Here is a 23,215-nt window from a genome sequence, read left to right as displayed (position 1 = left end):
CAGGGTGCTCTAAGCCCCATCCAGCCTGGCTTTGAACACTTCCAGGGACGGGGCAGCCACAACTTTGCTGGGCAACCTGTTCCAGTGTCTCACCTCTTAATGTTTCAAATGTTAAGAGGCTACCAATGTCCACAGGTATTAAAGGTGGCACTTCAAGTTTCACTAGGAGAACAGTCTTTATTTCCTTAGTTCTAGAATTAAGATAGGTAATTACAACAGTTTATGTAGAAGACAGTCTAAGCCTAGAATATATTATTTAGAAACACATTAAGAGTCATAAGGTGTTAGCAGAATGTGAACAAATTTATCCAAAATGATTATTATGTATGTCATCTATTACATTAGGATCTACTGAAAAGGACAATATCCTGTGAGGTCACACTAGCAGTCATAACACTGGCTTCTTCTGTCAGATACTTACAGAGCACCCATTAATTTACCAAAAAAAAAAAAAAAGCAGCACTTATATGACTCAGTATTAACATAAATAAAAAGCAGTATTTTCATTCTATCTATTATTTAACTGTATAAAAGCTTTCACATATAGCACTTCTGCTTTCTGGAAAGGCCCCTCTGGGGTACAGAGAGAGGAAAAGTATTACAAAGTATGGAGCAACACAAAGAATAGCACTTCCATTCTCTTCAAACAAAGCCTCCAAAACAAACAAACAGAAAACAACAAGAAGTACCGAAAACTAGTAATGAGCCCCAAATAAGTATTTAATGCTATTATTAATGTCACAAAATAGCAAAGGCTAATTTTTAATATGTTATGAATGGCTTTCTGAATCTTGGATTTCTTGAATTCTCAAGTAAGTAGTTCATCTTCAAGAACCAGTAATAGTCTCTGGGATTAAACCAGACTGCTTTTACAGGATGATCTTCATTGCCATCCTATTCAGGATTGCTTCCCCATGTCAGTCTGAATTTCTCCACTGCAGCATCCAGAACAGTTTAAGAGACAAAATACTCAAGAATGATATGGTGGGTTCATTTTTACCTTCATAAACTAATTGTGTCCTATTTATTTTTACTAAGAATGCCTATTCCTCTCATTCCACTGTTTTTATCCCATCCTTGATCTAATTGCATCTGTAGCACTCAGCTCTACTTTCACTGCTAAGATAGTATGGTTCTCATCTTTAAAACTCACTTCCTTTTTGAGCCTTTTATTTGAGTGGCTATGACAGCACTTAACTGAAACATCTGTTTAACTCCTACTTAACCCACTGTCTTTGCTGCAGCCTAGGTTTATGTAATTAGAAGTGTCATTTCGTAGAAACACCTACAGGCTAGAAGAACCACCCAACAGCACCCTGTGCAACACAGGCAGTCTTGGAAGTATCAAAGGTATAAAGCTCATACATTCTGATGCTTTGAACTTCATTAAAATCTTACCTGAATTCAGAGTTTCAAATAAGAATTGCAATCATAATCCATTTGTATAGTTCATATTTCCAAGAAGGAAAGGACATGGGGAGAATGCAGGAAAAACAATAGAAAACAAATGAGTGTCATGTTATTCTGACTTGCTTTGTTAAGGTGTGACCTCAAGTACATATTAAAAGAACAACTGTGTTATTTTCTTTTCCTTTTCAGCTACAGGCCAATTCTGTTTTCAAGTTAATTCTAAATAAGTGATAGGTAATGATCCAATCCTTTGTCTGTGCAGCTATCAGAACAAAGCAAATTAACATTTCCTAAGGAAAACTACAAACTATCACATTACTTCAAAGTTTTTTGTGAAACAAACCAGATCAAGATTGATCAAGCACAGTCGTTCTGATGGTGGGCAGAATAGTCTGACCAAAGCATTTTCTGCTTATACCAAGAAAACAGAAAGAAACTTCATTTTTGCAGAAGCAATCATTTTTTCCCGACAAAACTTAGCTTAAGTTACAAAACAATCACAACAGTTGTAACAGAGGACTTCTGACAAGTTTTCTAAGACAAGAACAGGAAAGCACACAAGACAGCCTCTCTACAACATGTGATAGGTGCCAGAAAAGACTACAAGCTGATCAAAAAAAGGTAAAATAAGTATTTAACTAAAGAAGGTTTTATTTTTTCTTTTCCTTTTCGTATCTTTTCCTGGTTTTGGCTGGGATAGAGTTAATTTTCTTCCTCGTATCTGGTGCAGTGCTGCAGCTTTATTTAGTCTGAGAAAAATGCTGATAACACACCAGTGTTGTAGTTGTTGCTAAGTAATGCTTACCCTGATCAAGGACTTTTCAGTCTCTCATGCTCTGACAGTGAGGAGGGGCACAAGAAGCTGGGTGGGAACAGAGCAGGGCACCTAACTCAAACTGGCCAAAGGGGCATTCCATATCACAGAATGTCAGGCCCAATAGGGAAACTGGGGTGAAGTTGGTTGCGAGGCATCAACTGATGCCTGGGGACAGGTTGGGCATTGCCCAGCAGGATGTGAGCAACTGTATTGTGCATCCCTTGTTCTTTTAGGGTTTTTTCTCTCCCTTTTTGTTGTTTCCCTTTTGATTACAATTATTATAATATTTTATTGCAATTATTAAGGTCGTCTTATCTCAACCCACTGGTTTTACCTTATTTTTGATTCTTCTCCCCATCCCACCAGGTTGGAGAATGAAAGAATGAGCAAGCTGCTGTGTGGTACTTAGTTGCCCGATTGGTGTAAACCACCTTTAAGTATCACTATAATTTATTTGGAAGCAACCGTTTAATGTCTGCCTCAAAATACTGATTTTTAAGAGAGACATTACATTTGTGCCCTGTTAATATTACATAGGAAGTAAATTTTTTCACACACAACTGAACTACTGGGCTTTGTTATTCTTGTTTTGCACTAGCAGAAAGCACCTTGTGGTGTAACTGAACAAATAGGAAAGAGGATTGTCTCAGGACTTCAACAATTGGGAAGATTTTCCCACAAAAATTGAGTACTGTTTTCACTACAGGAAAACACTTGTCAAGTCTAATTTTAGCCTTTGCTGTACTACTAAAATTTAGACAGCTCTAGATATTAAGCGGCCCTTGATATTAAACCCAATTCTCCAAATTTTAAGACAGAATTGAAAAAAAGTCAGTGTACAAAACTGACCAAATCAATGTTCCCTAAAACAGATGGGCATTAGACATAACTGAGACAGTGTTACAGTCCTACCTTGCAGAGGAAATAAAGTGTCAAAGACAACAGAAATTGTTTTCCTTGTTCAGGGTATATTGAGTTGCAACAGTATAAAATTATACATACGCACATAAAGTTTGACAGTGTAAGAAACATAAGCTAGAGTGAAAGCAAAGGAAGAAAGTCTCTAGGCAAAAAAAGATTTTAAAAGGTTATAATGCTCACTTGTTAAAATAATCATTTGGAAAGTATAGAAAGTGAGCAATGTTTTATTCTACCAGCAGCAGAAATACATACTGACATGCTGGACACCTTTGAGTACATTGGTATCAGCTAATAAAGCATGCAGGTATGAAAATTTATCACGACTAACAACACTAATTTGTCCTAGATTTTAATAAAGGCTTCAGTATTCTTAACACAAAAAAGCATTCACTTTGGCACAGAAAAACCTTTACTTTCACTGAAAGCATAATTTCTATGAAAAAGACAAAGAATAGATGTCAAGTCACTCTGCTCAGATGCTGCGAGAAGCTACTGGCTTTCCAACAGGAATGGCTATTTGAGAAACAAACAAGATAACATGCACTCATTGTGAAATTAATACATTTTCCTAAAGGTCAAATTCTTAACAGCCAAGAACTCTGAAAATACTTCGCGCACTCACACCCATCCCTAGTCTCTGTTCTGTCTCCATTCAGAAAGCTAGCTGAAAAATGATGAGTTACAAGAAGCTGGAACAGCAACATTCAATGCAATATAATTTGATTTTTAAAAAATTGTTAACTTACCCTGCTCATAGAATCAAAACATTTTCTGACCAGCGATTCAACATCATTAGGTCTATCTTGAACATTTATCCAGTCTAATAAAGACACATTGAAAGAAGGCTGATCATCATCTTTCAATTCTACTGATGTTTCATTGTCCTGGACAGTAGCATTTTGACCAGATTCCTTATCATCTTTTACATTTTCAGGATCTGTGCCTTCCAAAGCTGAATGTTCAACTGACTTGCAAAATGAGGCTAACATTGATTTATTGTTCACTTTAGATATATCAGAATCAAGCACCAATTCAGGAGATTTCCCATCCTCTGTTTCTTCACTTTCTGCCCCTCCACGCTCAGCTGAAGAATCCAGTCTTCCTAAACACTCTCTGTAACTATGTCTTGTTAGGCACTCCAGCAGTGGTATCTTGGCCATTATAGAAACAGCAGAACCCAAGCTTTTTTTTTGGAAGGGTGAAAAGAACAACAACAAAAAAATAATAAATCAGTACCTAGCAGCCAGTGTGACAAAAACTTAGCCCCCCCCAATAATATATATGTGTTCAGTATCAACAGTATGGGAAGACAGCTAAAGAAGCTACAATTTTTGTTCTCTCATATTCTCTACTGAATATGAACTATTCCAAACTTTCAAGTTAACTTATATTTGCAATGTAAACTGATTAACCGAGACATTCCCCATTTTCCTTTTTTAACCACACAACAGGGACTTTAGGTTTCCAGCCCGCATAAATACTGATGCTTACTGGCAATGCACGAGTGCCCTCCGGCCAACTACTTCTGCAGAGTTTGAACAGTTTCTATATACTGATAAAAGCTACAAAGTTCAATTTCTTTAAAAAAAAAAAAAAATCCCACATATTTCTGTTTTATTTAAGTATCCAACATCCACTTACATTCTATTAGGCAAAGCACTCCTATAAATACCATAACACCAAACTATAATGTCCAGAAAAATGTCAAAGATCTTCCTTGAAGTAACATCCAGTCTGCAGGACACAAGTATACATACATACATATACACACACACACTCCCAAAGTTATACATTTACACCCAAAGTTTGTGTTATGACTCCATACTTTCACCACAGATCATCATTCTTAACATCTGCTCAAGTGTATTAAAAACCAATTAACTGAAAAGTGCATATATGCATTTTAACAAGTTGATTAATGTTTAAATTTAATCATCTAGCTGTTTCTGCTGCACATTTGGAAGCACTCCAGCTCTTAAACAGCTGTTCACTAATGAGCATATCTTCCACATAATTTAATGCAGGTTTCTGACAAGTACAAGGAAAAAATGTCAGTTAAAAAAGTGACTAGCATAGAACAGAAACAATGCTCTCCATGACACATAATCAAATAAATACATGCTTGATTAATCAGACCAGACATACAATACTCAATAAGTTTTAAATACAGTAACTTTGGATATCAAGACTGAATTTAATGGCAAACCTACTGTGTAAGTTTCAACTTGATATCATCTATGGACTGCAAATAGCTTGAATATACATTTTCAAACTTGAAAAGTAGTTTTTGGTAAGAGTATGTACAATCTTCCAAGTTGGCCATTATGGCAGCCCAGCCTTGATGCTGAAGATGTTCATCATGTACAAGACCTTCACAAAAGGAGCAAAGTTTCTTGGCAACCTCATACATTTCCTAGGGAAAAGTAAAATAAAAAATATAAAAAAAATCCATCAAAACGCAAATCACTTCAGATTATTACTGTGGTAACTATATGAAATGTTACAGTGAGACATTTAGAAAATACTAACATGGAAAGTGTTAAAATGAGATAGCTAAAGAAGTTGTACACATTAAAACTTCATAAAAATAACAAAATTTTATTCTAAATTAAAAAATTAGAGAAAGAATTGTGGATTGTTTACTGAGAACTATCTTCAAAACAGGCAGGTGAAAGCTGCAGTTACAAAAAAATCTTATAAAATTAAGTGCTGCTAATATAAAATATTCAGTGCACACATACATGAATAATAATGCTTGTATTAATCTGAGAGAAGGAGCTGGCAAACAAGGTCCATTAAGGAGAGAACTATTGATGAAACAGGCAGAAGCTCATAACAAGACAATCTATTGCAGGATCAGTCAGCAGAAGCACAGGTGCAACAGTTGCAAGAGATGCATGAGGAAAAGAGCAGGGCAGATAATTAATTGAACTCTTCCACTGATTAATAAACCAGATGCAACACGATGAGAAGCAGTGCAGAGTATCCACAAAACTCTAAATACACCCTGAAAACCTTGTATATGCAAACTAATGTGGAAGCTTTTCTGTTAAAGAACTGGACGACATAAAGCCATTTTACTAAAAGGGTAATAAATTACATCCAACAAGGCAGAGTTCAAATAGAGACCTACCTATAGCAAGTACCATATCTTACTGAAAGTGCACTACCACCAATGCCTATTATATTCAATTCCAAGGTTTTAACTAGTAGGAAGAGTAACTAAGTTTATCAACTTTAAGAAAAGTCCCCCTCAAAGGGCCTACCATCCAAACATACTGAAATGAGAAAGTAAAACAAAATTCACGCAAGTTCTTCAGCTTGATACTTTGTCAATAACATACTACATGGGATGTATTCCCCTGAGCATGCCTGTATGTTGTGTTTTTAGTATCTACCTATCCTCCAAGATAGAAAATCTTTTTTGCTGGTGGAGCATACTGCTAAACTAGGACTGTAGGTACATAACTCTCCTCTGCTGTAGTACATACAAGAAAACCATGCAAGGAGAAACAGGTTATACAAATACAATGAAAAAGCAGTGTTAAAAACCTAACACATCAGTATACTTCAGAATGCATTTGCTGCTGACCACATGGTTAGCAGCACATATGCATATCCAAAAAAATTTAGAGCTCAAGAACACTTAACTTCCTGAAATAAACCACAAAACAGCAGAGCATTTTATCCAAATGTTTCAGAATTATTACTGATATAACCTGAAAGCTCTGAAGACCTTCTCTTTTGTTAAAAGTTCAGGCTTTGTCTCAAGCAGCACGACAAAATTCCATTGTCCTTCAAATCACTGGTATCCAACCTACCAGCATATGAATACAGAAACTTATTCATACATGCAAGTCCAAGGAAATCGAAATCTACTACAAATTTCTATCACTTCATAGCAAAAATGGCATTTGTTGTCTTGTTTTCTAAACTTTGGTGACATCTGCTGCATGAGATCTCACTTCCCAAGTCAAAATCAACCAATAAAACAACTGGGACAGCATCCACATAGTGCTGAAATCTGCAAGCGATTTTTTTCTGACTACCTCCAATTACTGCTTCCTCAATTATATTAAGAATCAAAGAGGCTGGCTTACCCTAAGATGTACAAAAAAATACACAAAGTATGAAGCTGAAAAAGTAACTGAATGTACCCACTGTGTTCTAGTGTATGTCCTGGGAATTTACACAAGCATTTTACTTTCAGTTCACAAACCCTATTCTCTTCCCAGGTCACCCTTCCTCCAAACTACTGGCAATAATTCCAGAAGTGAGAGCATATCTAAAAACACACATTAGTTTGAAGACTATATAATCCTTCTACAAAAAAAAAAAAAACAAACGATCATACAGTCTCTTTATGCATTTTCTTCAAGAGAGTATCACAGTTTACTGGAGAAAGTAAAGACTGGACTTCTCCCACCCTCAAACAAAAAAAAGTATTTCTTTAGAAGACCTGCATAGAGGCTTTTTCTTAGTTCCATTTTTCTGCAGACAAACTCACTTAGCATTGCACAGCTCTAATGCCTCATAAGGAAATGTATGTGCCAGGCTTGATATGACCAGACCTTCCACCCTAAAACATATTCCTAACCAGTGGCCAATATTTGCTTTTTTAGATAGATTTACTTTTCACGTTCACAGGGGAAGTCAAAAGTCAAAGTTAGTGTTGTCCTACTAAGCCTTACGTCATTCTTGATGCTAACTTGAAAACTCAAGTGTTGTCAATTTAAGATTTTAGTTTTAACTTTGATTGTTTGCTCAACAATACACTTTCAAACACAAAACAGAATTCGTAGGTTAAATTTTAGGGAGGGGGGAAAGAGGGATGGATCATCGCAACTGAGAATGCTTCTTACACTACTGATGATCAGCACTGACAACTCTGCATCTAGGAGGCTAACCTGTGGCAATTTACACAATTTAACCAAACCAGAAGCTTGTGAACCAACTCCTAGAAAAGTAAAAGTAAACAGTATTTCCCAGAGCAGCAAATTAGTACATATTTTTCAGAAACCATGCGACAGAAGGGCATTCTAATAAGTGTCAGGATTTGCCATTTGACAAAATATTTGTTGTATTTGTTATATGTCAGAGATATGCTCAAAGAAACTGTTACATGAGTACCCCAATGCCATCTAAGGATTCACTGCCAGATGAGCCACAGCTCCTTTTTGTTTTAACGTCCCCTGTGTATACAACAAATCCCCTTGTGAAAACATCATAAATATGATACTGAGAAAAAAAAATACTATTTAGAGCTCAAACCAAACTAACATTTAGCTCAAAATTAATTAGCCTGAAAACATAAATGAGGTTCTTTTAACTAACATGTTTTCAAAGTTACCCAAAAGCTAATAGATTACAAGTGAAACTGTACAACTAAACAGAGACATGCCTGTTTCAGGGCACATATGCATGATATTACAACAGCATTACCTATTATCACCCTCCTGAAGTTATTTTTATATCTGTACCCCATGTGCCAAAAAATTCTCGGGGGGGGGGGGGGGGGGGTGAGGAGAGGTAGGGCAAGTGGTAGAATTCTGTTTACATAGATGAATTGGAATGCAACATGCAACTAGAGTATGCAAGAACTCAGTACTGCTTTAATACTGGTTTCTTAGGCAGTGTCATGATATAAGCTCATTACTTTCAAATAGTAAAGAATATTACTCTGAATTCTAGGAGACCAATTAATGTTTCTAACAAAGTTCAAACCACATGGAGTAACTATCTGTCCACCTATCAGAACTGTTTCAGTCTTAGACTATACTAAGCAGGTAACAGTTCAGGGAACAAAAATAGTGTTAGACCATTACTCTATTTTCTAATGTTGCATGGAGGGTTCAAGAAAAAAATGCTGTTTCAGTCAAACTTGCACACCTGCTTTCAAAATGTGAGGGTGTGCAGCAAGAAAATGAAGTGGTAAAGCATTCTGCTTCCCTTGGAAGTAGCCACATAGCTTAAAAGAAATTAAGACATTAAAAGCTACATAGATAATATCTTCCATATCATTCTATCACTACTGAAATACATCTTCAAGTGATTTGGTTTGCTCTTCCTAACATGTCCATAGACAACATTTCTGGAGAAACCTCCTACATCTTCTTTAGAAGGATCAACACCAATCTATTTCACATGACTGGTTATGTCTGCATGCAGAAAAGAATTAAGCAGCTCTCTGCTAAATTAATAAAGTTTAAAAATCTGATTATGACAAGCATATAAATAAAAGTGTACAATCCAACATATGTTTTAACACTTCTGAGTAAAGTTGCCAGCTCCAGCAGAGAAAATGAAACCTGCCTAACAACAGGCTTGCTTTTGTCATTGATTTTTCACTGATCTACATGCAGGGTAACTGGCAGACACCCAATGGATCACAAAGCATAAAAATTGCCTTCAGCTGCCTGGTAGAGCTACATCTTACTCAGTTATATCAGCATACCTAGAACACCGACAGTTTCACCATACCACTGGAATAGGGACCTCAAGATGCACAACTACAAGACTAGACAAACGCAGGCTAATCTAAACTGGCTGTTACACTGAAGAGTAAATGGAAGCATTTTCACTTCCTAATTTGTCAAGAAATTCACAGGCCCACCAGAAAGACTTCTATCTTTGGCTGGCTGCTTTAACAGAATGTTTATTTTAATTACTTCCTTCAATCATCATAACTTAAAATTTAGGTTATTCTTCTGATTATAATTACTTCTGTTTAATATGTATCAACACAAATCAGCAGAAGCAATAAAGTACATTTTATCTCAAATAAATTAACTGGTAGTGTTTCCCATCAACTTCAGGACTTTGTCTTTGCATCCTATTGTCATAACTCTGCTCAACTGAACGAAAATAAATCCAAGGAAGGTCTGCTGGTCTTAAGTGCTCTTTGGACTTACCTCTAAAGAACAAAAGTTCTCAGGAAATGCAGGGTTCTTGCCATTCTCTACAACCCTGTGGTAAAAGGAAACAAGTCATCAAAGTCCTCTATTGCCATGTGTCTGAAATCCTGTAAAAAGGCCTCCTTACAGGTTTCAGCCACCCTAAAAATCAACCTCAGGCCAACAAAGAAGACCCTTGAAAGTGAAATTACACACATCTATATTTTACAACAGCATAGAAATGCTTCCACAATAGGTAACTTATCTTGCTTATTGAAGGTAGTAACTAAGACCATTATCTCCAACTCATACACCTCTAACTAAAGCACCGGTAAAGCTACTAGACTAACCACTTTAAGATTTCAGATTTTAAAACTAATGATTGGAACAGTTCGCTGTGAGGAAGCCTGATACTTAATTTCTCTTTCATTATACAGCTGATGACTCCATTCCCCATTAACACTGGTCATTTTTGGTGACTGCATCCTTTGGACATTTGTCCTCACAGTTCATGACTTACTAAATGCATAGAAAGTATTTATTTAATCAGCATAATACTTAATAAGTTGCTCTGTAAGTCATAGTTTAATGAGTTTTTCTTCAGTGTTGTTTTCACTAGCTCTTCACTGTAACATTAAAAGCGGGCTTGGAGAAGTCAAGTGACAAAATTTCACCCCCAATCCCAAAAAATACCACCAAGCTGAAATAAACCATCACAGCCAGAAAATCAAATCATGGTACAAGCCAAGTGATAATTTCTACTAGCTTGATACAAGCCACCCAAATCTTTTTTCTCCTGGTGAATTTTCAGAAAGCTTGATTTAACAATTCTGGTTACAAAGGCCAACAAAAAAAAAAAAAAGCTGGATCTATTAGTTACTCATCTACAACCTACTCCATTTTAACTCCTCCCAGCCATATTACTTTAAAAAATTATGAGATTGATCACTAATCTCAGGCACAAAGAAATGTGGACTTCTGTGGAGGAGCTGGAAGTATGTCTGGCTATTAGACTAATAATTTCAACAAAAAGGATGAATAGCATTAATTTGGCTACAAAGCTCTTGTAAACGTTACAATGCCTTAAAGAACTTCTAAATTTTAAAGTAACTCTTTTCCAGAGGGTCTCAAAACCGCTTTTCTCCAAATAACAGATACGCAGCTTTCAGGAAACATGACTGTACTTCTTGGTTTAAGTATTTTGAAGCATTTAGAACTAAACCAAGAATGAGCTAGGTACTATGACTTACAGCCATGGTTTTATGCAATCAACCAAAGAAACCACAGAGTTTCTCATCCTTATTCCAATTTCTCAAAGAAAAACTGGCCAGATGACAGTTCGATGATGACAACAGCAGCATCACATGAAATGCAAAACACACCCACTAACAGAAAGTTCAAGTTTTCAATAGACTTTTTGGGAGAAATAACACAGAAACTTCAGTTAGATCACTAAAAGAAAATAAATAGTCCTTTCCAAAAGGTTAAGGTAACAGAAACTATTTTAAGCAGTGTAAATGACCACAAAATTTGACAAGATTCATACAATGTAGCTTATTGCACAATGTCCTGTGTAGAGAACAGCTTGTCTTCTAAGGTGGTGTGTATGTAACTTTTTGCAAACACTGTGCACATACTGCTGCTCAAGGACAAAACTGCTAAACTGCAACAGTGGGAAAACAGAGGTTGTAAAAAGGCAAGCTGTAACCCTTTAGACATAGACATCTCAAAGGTACAATATTTAGTCAAAGGGAAACTAAGATACTGGGACAGAAAATAGCCTTAGAAGGTTGCTTGAACTGGATTTACAAGCCAGTCAGTAGATGCAACAAACACTGACCAAAAAGGATTTGGTAAGAAAGGTTTATAAAACAAAGACATCATGCCACATATGACAAAACCTATGGTGAGAATTTCAATTTTATTAGTAAATGAACAAGTTTAAAACTAACAGACTTCTTTAAAACTACCTAATTTTTATACTGTGAATTCTACATAATGGAGATCCCAGGTAATCAAAATGAACTTGGGAAAATCTGCACAGATGTTAGGAGCATGAAAGCAAAAATAAAAAAAAATTGAGGTATGTTGATATGATCATTATTGTACTGTAGAAAACCAAACAGGAGGTAACAAGTTTCCCAGAGGAATAATCTTGGGTTAGGAGGTATTAAAATCTAAGAAATCCTATATGTAAGTTAACGAAATCAGTTTCAATTGAAAAAAAAAAAAAAAGAGGGGGCTGCTTTTACATATACCTATACCCTATACATATGTGTACAAAAGGCTATAAAAGAATGCCAGGGCCTCAGCAGTGAGCCAAAAGATAACTTTTGTTTATACCTGACTAGTAACTAAGAATATATAAGAATTATGGCAAAAAATATGCAAAAAGCAGAGGCAGAAATTAAATCAATAATGGTCATTTTCAGACATGCAAAAAAACAATGGAGAAGAAATAAAAGCATGGATTAAACTAAGCATTTCTTAAAGGAAAATATAGAACTACTTGTTTTTGTGAGAAAAAAAAGTTAAAGGTCATATACCAATGTTAATGAAGAATGTATCAGAAGAAAGAATCAAAAATATCTGTCCCCTTTCTTTACAGTACAAATCAGGTGCAAAATAAGGTAAGCTTAAAAACCACACCTTTCCTACAGTTCTACAGCTGTCGTGGTTTAAACCCAGTCAGGTAATTCGTTCGCTCACTTCCCCCCCTTTCTTGCCCTTCCCCTGCTCTCGGAGGGACGGAGAGGAGAATCAAAAGAATGCAACTCCCACGGGTTGAGATAAAGAACAGTTTAGTAACTAAGGTATAACACAAATCACTACTGCTACCACCAATGATAATAATGATAAAGGAAATAACAAGGGAACAGAATACAACACCTCACCACCCGCTGACCGATAACTCGCCCCCCAAGCCCGACCAAGCTCCGACCGATACCTCCTCCAACCCTGCAGTCTCCCAGCCCTTCCGGCTCACTCCCCATTACATCCTGGGCATGACGTGCTGTGGTATGGAATAGCTCTTTGGTCAGTTTGGGTCAGGTGTCCTGTCGTCCTGTCTCTGCTTCCTCCCAGCTTCCCCTCCTCCCTGGCAGAGCATGAGGCTCACAAAGTCCTTGGCCAAACCAAAACATCCTTGTTATCAGCTCTGTTCCCGAGCTGAAATCAAAACACAGCACTGCACCAGCTACCAAGAAGGAGAAACATGACTGCTACTGCTGAACCCAGGACAACAGCATAGCTGCCAGGTAGTATACAGTTCAAGTCAGAGATAGCAAAAAAAAACATTACTTAATAGTTTTCAGGCCAGCTTAAAATGAGGGAGAAACAACATAGAAGTGCTCACACCCTGAAATACTCATCATCTTCCACACAAGTTTGCCTATTACAGATAATGCAGACTTAGACTGTAACTTTCATTTTAGCACTACAAAATATTTCAATCATGTATTAGTAGTAATTATTAATTAATTAAATTGCTCTAAATAATTACAACAGGCAAAAACTCTCTATCAAGTACTGCCACTCTGCTTTTCTGGTAAAGCAGGTTACTGTTTCTCTAAAATTAATAGAGACACAGCTTAGATCACTATAAGGCAGATTCTTTATCCCCATTTTGCAGAAAGTCTCCTGAACAGCTATCTCAGTGCGGCTCTGTGAGTACCAATCTCACAACTACTGAGATTCAGAGCCTTTCTAGCTCCCCTGAGATCTTAATCAATTTTGAGAAGGATTAATAATCCATGTTCCCTCTTCCTCACAGACAAGAGGCTTATGGTGAACCATGAAGAAGATTAATGTTCTGACCACATTCCCAGTCCTCCCTCAGTTTCTTTTGAATTACTGCTCAATATGCTTCAAGCAGGCATCTTGAAAAACTGCTTTAGTTCAAAACTTCAATACTCCTTTAAACAATTTTTATACCTTGCTACATCTCTAGTTATGACAGCCTATTTACTAATCTTCCACAATCTATGATAGTTTTCTCATTCCCCAGACCTCCCAGAGAAGTACCCAGTGCATTTTCACAGCCTAGTACAGAGGCTGAAGCTTTGAAAGATTTAAAATCTTGGATAAATTTTGCTGTGGTTGTAAAGGTGTATCAGATTTACAAATATGACTACCCATTTTATCTTTAAATAAATTTCTAAGTCTTTCACAGAAGATTCTACTATCATTGTAGCCCATCTACAAGCAGCGAAAAACTGGAAGAAATGGGGAACAGACCATGAATTTTTTCCAGATAAATCTGCAGGCTAAAAGTAAAACCTCCATTCTCCTTAGACACATGTTTACAGACCTTTAAATACTAAATTCCTCTCACCATCCCATAATACTATTAATAGGTGCCATCAAGTACAGAAAGGTTTATTTTCTTGCAAATCACCTCAGGGTTACTTTCTCTAGATAAACTTTTCAGTCTCTAGCTAAATATTACAGCTCCAGTTGGCCAATAAAAGCCATGCTCCACACAGAGACCTTTAAGAGTGCTTCTGAAATATGGCTTCCCTTACAGAAGAACTGAAACCAGAATTAGGCAGTAAATACCTAAACAATTAATTTAAAAGCAGAAACACGGCAATAAACTTGCTTGCTCTGCATATGTGTACATCCTATATAAAGGACATCCTTCAGAATCAAGGGGGAAGAGAAGGTAGCACTAACAATGCTTTTCAACTAACTAGGATTTTTTTTTTTTTAATAAGATTCCTGGAATATAAAAAAGCCTACTCCAGAGAATTCCATTCTGTCAGTGCATACTAACTTCACCTGATCAAAACCAAAATTAAAAAACTTCAAGACCACAAAATCAGGGATATCATGAAGCAGCAAGATAAATTATCAGCAATGAGAAATGTAAAACTAGGTACCACCACCTTCACTTCCATTCACCTAAGTAAAACACAAATGTGAAGACTGGAGTAGTTGCTACAGCCCCCATTTCATATCCAATCAGTGTTAAGCCCTTAACAGATACCAGTCTTGCTGACTTTCAAAACATCCCCTTAACATAAAAAGATGTTTTTAAAGCGCTTTTCAGTTTCAGCTGCCAAAACCAGAATCCTCACACTCTTCAAGGAGCATAAATGAAAACCTCCGAGTCCTAGCTGTATTCACACTGATATCCCCTCTTCTCTGTATGACAATCACACAATTCAGATTCCTAATAACTCAAGGTCCTATTTACTAAATCAGCAGTAACTGTCAACAGGTGGCAGAGATAGCAAGAGAATCTACTGGACTCAGTCCTTGCCTTAAATCTGACAGTATGTCAAGGTCAGATTATCCAGGCTAGTTTTCCTCTTCCTGACAGGGCAGAAGGCCAAGGGGCAAAACAAAAACACCCCTGTACTATATGTAAGACTTAGCATTTTTCTCTGAATTCAGCTGTACAGTATTGAAAACAAGCCACTTCAAGTGCTATATATTCTTCTTGACTGTATTAAAGTTGCCACTGAAACTAAGAAACTTTATTACCAAGACAAGATGCTAAACCCATACAGCACCATTTCTTTTGTGCTAAGTGCTACACATAACCATTTCTTCACTTCCCAGCTGTGTCAGATGTGACAAAATTTAATACATTTAAAAGCAAAATTTTAAAAGGAAAATGAGGGCAGTATTTCCTAACATGAAGAAACGCAATCACATCAGCTACTGAAGGCATTGTGTCACTCTCCTGAACATGCAGCTGCTTCTACTGCATGCACACTTGGTATCTTACTGACTTACTGACCATGTTGCAGGAAACTATTTCCCCCTATCAAAATAATACAGAAGTAATTAAATTAGAATTCTGACAAGTTTGCTTCTATGTAAGTAAAAGCCAGCACTCAGTAATAAGAGACCTGAATTTTAGGAAGTGGAAGCTTAGTTTTATTAATTCTTCAGCAGTTGTTTTGACATCAGATGAAACAGAAGCTTGGCAAGCAGTTTTTAAAAATTTTCTACTTCGGTTAACAACACTTGCAATGTAACTTTTCAGTTTTCAGGTTGAGGCAGACTGAAGACACTGAAAATAAGGCAGAGCATTAAGGCATGGACCCAAAGCAAACAGACTGCTTTCATTTTGCAAATGCTGTAAATATACGCATCCATAAAGGCTGTGTTACATACAGTACACTTTTGAAAGAAGCTTTGAGCATGCTGAAGAAGCAAGCACATTTCAATACCTACCTTGAAACTTCCAAGAAAAAGGCTCAAAAGAATACGTCATCACTAATATGTCATCCTTACTGTCTTTTAAACAAGCTATTTCATAATTTATATCAAGCTTCCCTTCTGACATAAAAAAAAAAGTTATTTTCCTTCTGTAAAAGTACAGTAAGAATTTACTTACCACTGCAAGTTGTGTCCGTGATGCTACCGTGTGAAACACCGCAGGCATCATAAGAGATTCTTCTACTTTCAATTCCATCTCATTCTCTGCTGAAAATGTAGTTTTGGGGATAGCTGGTGGACGCTCACACAAGATCATTTCTTTGTTGAATAAAAATATTGGGTTGGTATCCTACACTCAAGAAGAAAATGAAAACAAACACTGAGTAAAAGCAACATACTGCTCAACCACCGATCACCTCATCATGTGGGTAAAGTGTCCTAAGGATTATGTTAAGATCTACACATGTAAGCTAAATATATAAACATCTGTTTCCAAATGCAAGGAAATCCAGCAAACAATGCACTACAGAAAAAAAAAAAACCAAACCTTAAAAATTCCTCAGTAAAACATCTTTTCCTTCCCCTGTAACTGATAGTTTAGTTGAAGAATGCAGTATGCACTTACTGTTCCAGCACTGTAACTACACACTCTTCTGTCTGGTGCCATACACTCTCCTCCATTGACAACCAGTACTTGGTGCTGAATGGCAATCTTATACTTTGTTTGAATTGCATGTTTCAGATCAGCCACACTGGGGAAAAAAAAAAAAAAAAAGGGAAAAGAAAAGGACATTATCAGCAGATTTGTGCCTCTAACGTTACATATTCCTGTAATTGAGAGAGATGACTTGTCTGTGTTGAAGCAGAACTTTTTTTGAAAGGACTACTACTTTTTATTCTGTAAAAAGACATACCTTTACGTTTTGTACATGTTATAATGTGTTGCATTCTGGACATCCAGCTAATAAGCTACCAGCTAAAAGAAGACAGACTCTACATTACTGGTAACTTATCAGCAATTTTTTCTCAAAGAAAATGTAATACCATACAGAAACTATATCACATCACACTTTTAGGATACCCCATATATATGTATAATGTATAAACCATATTATGTTCTTTGAATTTGTACTTCATGAACACACAGCTGACTTGCTGAAGCCCTAGAAGGCAACAAGAGTATTAAGTTTCCATTATGTGTAACACAATTTCACCGAATCAATTCTGATTCACTGTATGTTATGTGGAGCACTAAACAGGAAATTAAACAATCCATATGCAACAAATTCATGAAAATATATCAGACACTTTTAATGCAGAAAAAGCAGATCGATAAGCCATCCCTCTTTTAATTTACCATCCTTGTACCTTTAATTCTTGGTGATGACATCTTCATGTTACTGCTTATTTTAGACAGTTCTAGACTTTGTCTTGGAAGACACAGACAAACAGTAAACTAAACAAGAATTTACTATTATGATACAGTAACTGACCCAAACTATAACACACTGGGTAGTCCCTGTGCAAAGATATTAAAAAGCTTCAGAGTATCAAGTAAATAATCGATAAAAGCATCAATGGGTTTGCAATAACTGGCTATATGGTATGTGAAAAAAAGGTCAATTATCTAAAATAACCATGATTCAGTATGACATCATGAATTCACTACAAATATCTCATGAGCACAAGCTTGTACTTGCCAGCTGTATTACAGTAAGCATTCACCTATCATCTCCACGGTCTTTGGGAAGATAGGTTGGCTTTTCCAGGAGACAGGCAAAGAACCCAGGAGACATTCTTGCTACAAAGAGCACAGATATACAAATATAGAGAATAAGAAATTAAACTGTTCAACTGAAGAGTCTTTCATTTTGTGTGGTTGTCCTGGGTTCAGCAGTAGCAGTCATGTTTCTCCTTCATGGTAGCTGGTGCAGTGCTGTGCTCTGACTTCCAGCCTGGGAACAGTGCTGGTGATACCGATGTTTTCGACTGTTGCTAAGTGATGTTTACCCTGACCAAGGACTTTGTGAGGCTCATGCTCTGCCAGGGAGGAGGGGAAGCTGTGAGGAAGCAGAGACGGGGCGCCTGACCCAGGCTAGCCAAAGAGGTATTCCATACCACAGCACGTCATGCCTGGGGTGGGGGGTAACTGGGAGTTACCCGGAAGGACACGGGCTTCCGGGTGGGACTCGTTTCTTGGTCAGTGGTATTGTATTCTCTTCCCTTGTTATTTTCTCTTATCATTGCTGTCGTTGGTGGTAGTGGTGGTGATTTGTGTTGTACACTGGTTGCTGGACTGTTCTTGTCTCAACCCGTGGGAGTTGCACTCTTTCGATCCTCCTCCCCGTTCCTCCAGGAGCGGGGAAGGGGAGAGTCCTGGGGTGGGGGGGGGGCCTCGATTGCTCTCAGCCCGGCACCACTCACTGGGAGTGAGTGAACAAGCTGTCTGGCTAGGGTTTAAACCATGACAGTGGTTCAGCCATTCGAAAGCTTCTTTCCTCAAAGAATTATCCAACTGAACAAAAGTCAGCCAGTACCAGACTATTAGGTGCCTGGTCTGGCAGTTCAGATGCTGTACCTCACTCGGCACCATGATTTAGGAACAAAATATCTTGCTGTACCAGACAGCATATGGAGGTGCTGACAGCATACGGAGGTGTGACACATCTGCAAATGACCCAGTAGATCCAGAATGGCTTAGATGAAACACTATTATATGCTAAGTGTCAGTAGGCTTTACAGAAGAACAGACCACATAGACAGTCTTAGGGCCCTTCCACCCCAAACAAGCTTCAAAATTCAAATTCGCTTGTTGAATCATGAAAATTACAAACAGGGATTCAACAGATTTGAGCACAAAAACCATTGTAAAAGTCGTTCAAGGGCAATTACTTCCAACTCATTCATCACTAATAGAATATGAATACAGCAGGTAAGCTTTGCCCTTGCTAGCTCCAAGATGAATGAAGTACCATAATACTATACATTATTTACTTATTAGAGTCCCACATGAGAACAAGGAAAAAGGATACAACACATCCAGTGTATCTAGTCCTCTTCAAAACAAAGATGCTTTTAATGTGCAGTGAAAAAAATATGAACAGCAAAGTTACTGGGACTTAACTGTGATTCTGTAACACTGCTCACATTTCAAGCAGTTGGGCATTCAGAAGTTCTTGTTTTATATACAAAATATGTGTAAAACATTTTGGAGCCTTACAGCATAGGACAGAAGCAACTTTTACCCATCCTGGATATAGGACAAAAACCTATATGCTGGTTCTTTAGCACGCGACCTAAAAATATTAGAGATTGTACATTTTGCTCAGGATGAATGCGTACTGACAGGAGAAAGAGCTATCTGAAGAATTCTTTCTGTGATGCCAGTCAGGAAAAAAAACACTTCTACACATGAATCCTAAATAAATAAATAAAAAAGGTCATAGAAGATCCAAAGTCATTCTGACAGTTTTTTTTTTCCAAAAAACACCAAATGTAACACCAGACTCAGCTAAGAGAAGGCCATGTTCTGTCACTGCCCCAGAAAGTAAACAATCTCTGCTCTTTCATGGTACCTCAAATACACACACCATCACCTGCAAGCCACTGAACATGCTTATAAAAAAAAAAAAAATCCCTAACAAACCAAAAAAAAAGAAGCAAAAAACAAAAAAAAAATTCACTCAAATACTTGAAAACCCAGAAGATAACTACATGCAAAATTCAACTATCATCTCTCCTGAATTCAGTATACAAAAAAGCATCTATACTTAATTTTAAGCAATACACAATTACTTTACTTTCTTACTTTTGTACAGCAAGTTCCGTATCAAAGGTAAGGGTAGTTCCAGTGTTGACCAAAAATACATACAGCTTCATGATGATTTCTTTAGGTCTCTGAAGTTCAGAATTTCCACTGCTAAAATCATTTAGATACTGAAAAAAATTAAATTAATAAAAATCAAGTGTTAGTTCCACATGAGTTACAAAAGACACAGCTACATGCTTCTGGAGAAAAAAAACAAAAAAAAAAAAACAAAAAAGCAAAAAAACACACAACACTTTTACATATGTAGTAGGTGAATACATCAGCTCTTACATTCCACAGTTCTTTATCTAATACTAAACATACACATGCTTCTCTGACCAGAAATATGAAAATATATGAAATATATGAAAATATATACTCAGGAAAATAACAAAGCCACCATCTGAGCTCATTACCTGGCCTTCTAATTTTTAAAGCCCCAGATAGTCAATTCCAGACATCTTTTGTAGATTTTACGAACAGCAGCATGATCCATGCTGTAAGCATTCATTCCTTGATGAAGCTACAGCTACAAAGTCTGCCTGCTCACTAATATCCTTATCCACAGGCTTTTATTCCACACAGACATACTGAAGCTTTAGCAAAAAAAAAAACAAAAAAAAAAAAAAAAAAACAAAAAACCAAAACCCAACCCAAAAAGCTAAGATTAGGTAGATTTTCTATTTATCTCTCCATAATTAAGTAACAATTAAAAAAAAACCACAAACCACAACATATTTTCCTCTGTTGTCAGCACTAGCTGTGAATGAACTTGCAGTCCGACACCTGGGGGTACATTTCAGTCCTGTACCCTATGAGGATCTAGATGAGTGACTACAAGCACACATTTTTTCCAGTGCATATAACATGAAAAACTTTGACCTGTTTTTTAAAACACTGAGATGTAATCTTGAGATTTTATCACTGAAATACTCCACACTTCTGAGCCTTTTACTCTTCTCCTCTACAGGAGCTCAGAAGTTTATGAATAACTTCCTCCACACTAACAAAGCTGCTACAGAAGTACAACAAGCGCTGCAGTCACTAATGACCTGATTTTTTTTTTTGATGTGGAAGGAGTTCTGAAAGGTTAAGCTACAAAAGTTTCAGCTACTCAGCAATATTCTTTTGTCATTATAAAAATGACTTTCCACACACTTTTTACGCCTTAATTATAGTATATAAACTACTCAAAACATGCATTTTCACAACAAGGCTTCAGAAACAGAATCATATCAAGTAAAAAAAAAAAAATCTAAATAATTTTATCTGAATTGAGATCTGCTGTCCTTGCACTTGCACTTTACTGCATTATCTGGCAAAAGTTTTAATTTATATTGGAATAAGAAGAATATACTCTACAAACTGAAGTTATTAAACGGACAAAACCTGCTCAACACTATGAACAAGCTAGGAATAATTTATTACCAAATCATTTGGCCTAAGTTTCAGAATCAATATCATGTGTAGACTTTTTTCACAGATGGTATATTTGGGACTGCCCAGGAAGTATTAGAAACAGATGTTAAATAATACAATGGTTAAAGCAACTATCCCCCACCAAAAACACCTCTTTTCCACCTAAGTAGAGTAAAAGGCTTGTACAGTATCATATACACTATATGGGTTTTGCCCATATAAGAAGCTTTCATATAAACATTCCTTTCCAAGCTGAAGTGTATGTCTGGAAACCTTGTGTACCTAAAGTGAAATTTTAATGAAACTTATACCCCTCCACACCTTAACACTAAAGCTATTTAAAAAGGAAAAGAAAAAATGTTATTAAGAAAATATATTATCAAGATCAAAATTCATGACAGGATCTTCTATGTGCACATCAGCAGACTCAAAACTTTTAAACTTGAAGCAATAAAAGATTTACCTTCAGGCACTATACAGAGCTACCAACTTCAAATTCAAGAGGGGAATAAATGCATGCATTCGCTTCGCTTGATTTTTGGCAATGGAGTAGCATGGCTGTTTAAAGCCAGAGAAGATCTGCAATGAAAGATACAGAATGCAATTACAGGTATTATCAAAAGTCAGGATTTTATGGTCACCATTGCATCTAACCCAGAAATCGGTGTATATCAATGCCAGAAAGAATAACTGTGTGGTAGTATATTTTTAATTAAAAATGCTATCCAGTTACAAGTCTGCTCCAGACTGCTACATACCTGAATGTTTTTGCCCGTAAGTTTGCTTTAAAATAAACGTCAGTGATATTCTTCAGTATTTACAAGAAGGTAAATTTAGTTCACTAAGAAGAACTACCTGAATTTCCATTAACTGAAAGCATTTTTCAGAACAGAATGCTGACACGAAGATGCTAGAGCAATAAAGTAATAACTAAATGCAACTTCTAAGAGAAGTCCATTTAAAAAGGCACACATGCTACTGCTGTTGAATGAACAGTCTTTTCCTGCAGTTGTACCCAACAGATTCCTTCAGGAATCAGCATCACTTTCCTTACTTGAAACCAGATGACCTTGTTTGCTAAGCCATTCACCTACTGTCAAAATATTTGTTAGATTTGGGGGTTTGTTTCTTTAAACAAACTGAAGCTGTTACCATCCCCAGCTGCTTGTCATAGAATCATAGAATAGTTAGGGCTGGAAAAGACCTTAAGATCATCTAGTTCTAACCCGCCTGCCATGGGCAGGGACACCTCACACAAAACTGTGCCACCCAAGGCTCTGTCCAACATGGCCTTGAACACCGCCAGGGATGGAGCATTCACAGCCTCCCTGGGCAACCCATCCCAGTGCCTCACCACCCTAAAAGGAAAGAACTTCTTCCTTATATCCAATTTAAACCTCCCCTGTTTAAGTTTCAACCCGTTACCCCTTGTCCTATCACTACAGTCCCTAATGAAGAGTCCCTCCCCAGCACCTCTATAGGCCCCCGTCAGATACTGGAAGGCTGCTATGAGGTCTCCACGCAGACTTCTCTTCTCCAGGCTGAACAGCCTGTCTTCAAATGGGAGGTGCTCCAGCCCCCTGATCATCCTCGTGGCCCTCCTCTGGATTTGTTCCAACAGTTCCATGTCCTTTTTATGTTGAGGACACCAGAACTGCACACAATACTCCAGGTGAGAAACCAGGCACCCTTGTCACCAGCACCCTTCCCAGAGGCTTCCTCTCCCAGAACTGCTGTTTAAACTACAGTGGAAACTGTAACAACCAAAATGAGCCA

The 23,215-nt window shown here is 37.0% G+C and overlaps 1 protein-coding gene across 4 annotated transcripts in view; it reads right to left on the bottom strand.

The window, feature by feature from the left end:
- Positions 1–22,018, bottom strand: part of RB1CC1 (RB1 inducible coiled-coil 1) — a 60,029-nt gene extending 38,011 nt beyond the window's left edge. For 2 of the 4 annotated variants that reach the window (XM_061448489.1, XM_061448490.1), the window contains exons 1-6: positions 21,903–22,018; positions 20,021–20,148; positions 16,838–16,964; positions 16,391–16,561; positions 5,359–5,561; positions 3,895–4,330 (exon numbers count right to left, since the gene is read on the bottom strand). In XM_061448489.1, the coding sequence (XP_061304473.1) occupies positions 3,895–4,330; positions 5,359–5,561; positions 16,391–16,561; positions 16,838–16,964; positions 20,021–20,091 (1,008 nt within the window). In that variant the 5' untranslated portion in view covers positions 20,092–20,148; positions 21,903–22,018. Of the gene's footprint in view, positions 1–3,894; positions 4,331–5,358; positions 5,562–10,059; positions 10,115–16,390; positions 16,567–16,837; positions 16,965–20,020; positions 20,149–21,902 lie in introns of those variants that run through there. The other 2 variants (XM_061448491.1, XM_061448492.1) reach the window with 2 other exon arrangements.
- Positions 22,019–23,215: the final 1,197 nt, after the last annotated feature.

Source organism: Pezoporus flaviventris, unplaced genomic scaffold (genome assembly GCF_033815535.1).
Source record: "Pezoporus flaviventris isolate CSIRO_AGI_PZ_B2104156 unplaced genomic scaffold, CSIRO_AGI_Pfla_v1 ptg000007l, whole genome shotgun sequence".
Classification (NCBI taxonomy): Eukaryota; Metazoa; Chordata; class Aves; order Psittaciformes; family Psittacidae; genus Pezoporus; species Pezoporus flaviventris.
The sequence above is the reverse complement of the archived record's forward strand: the minus strand, read 5'-3'. Positions and strand labels throughout refer to the sequence as shown.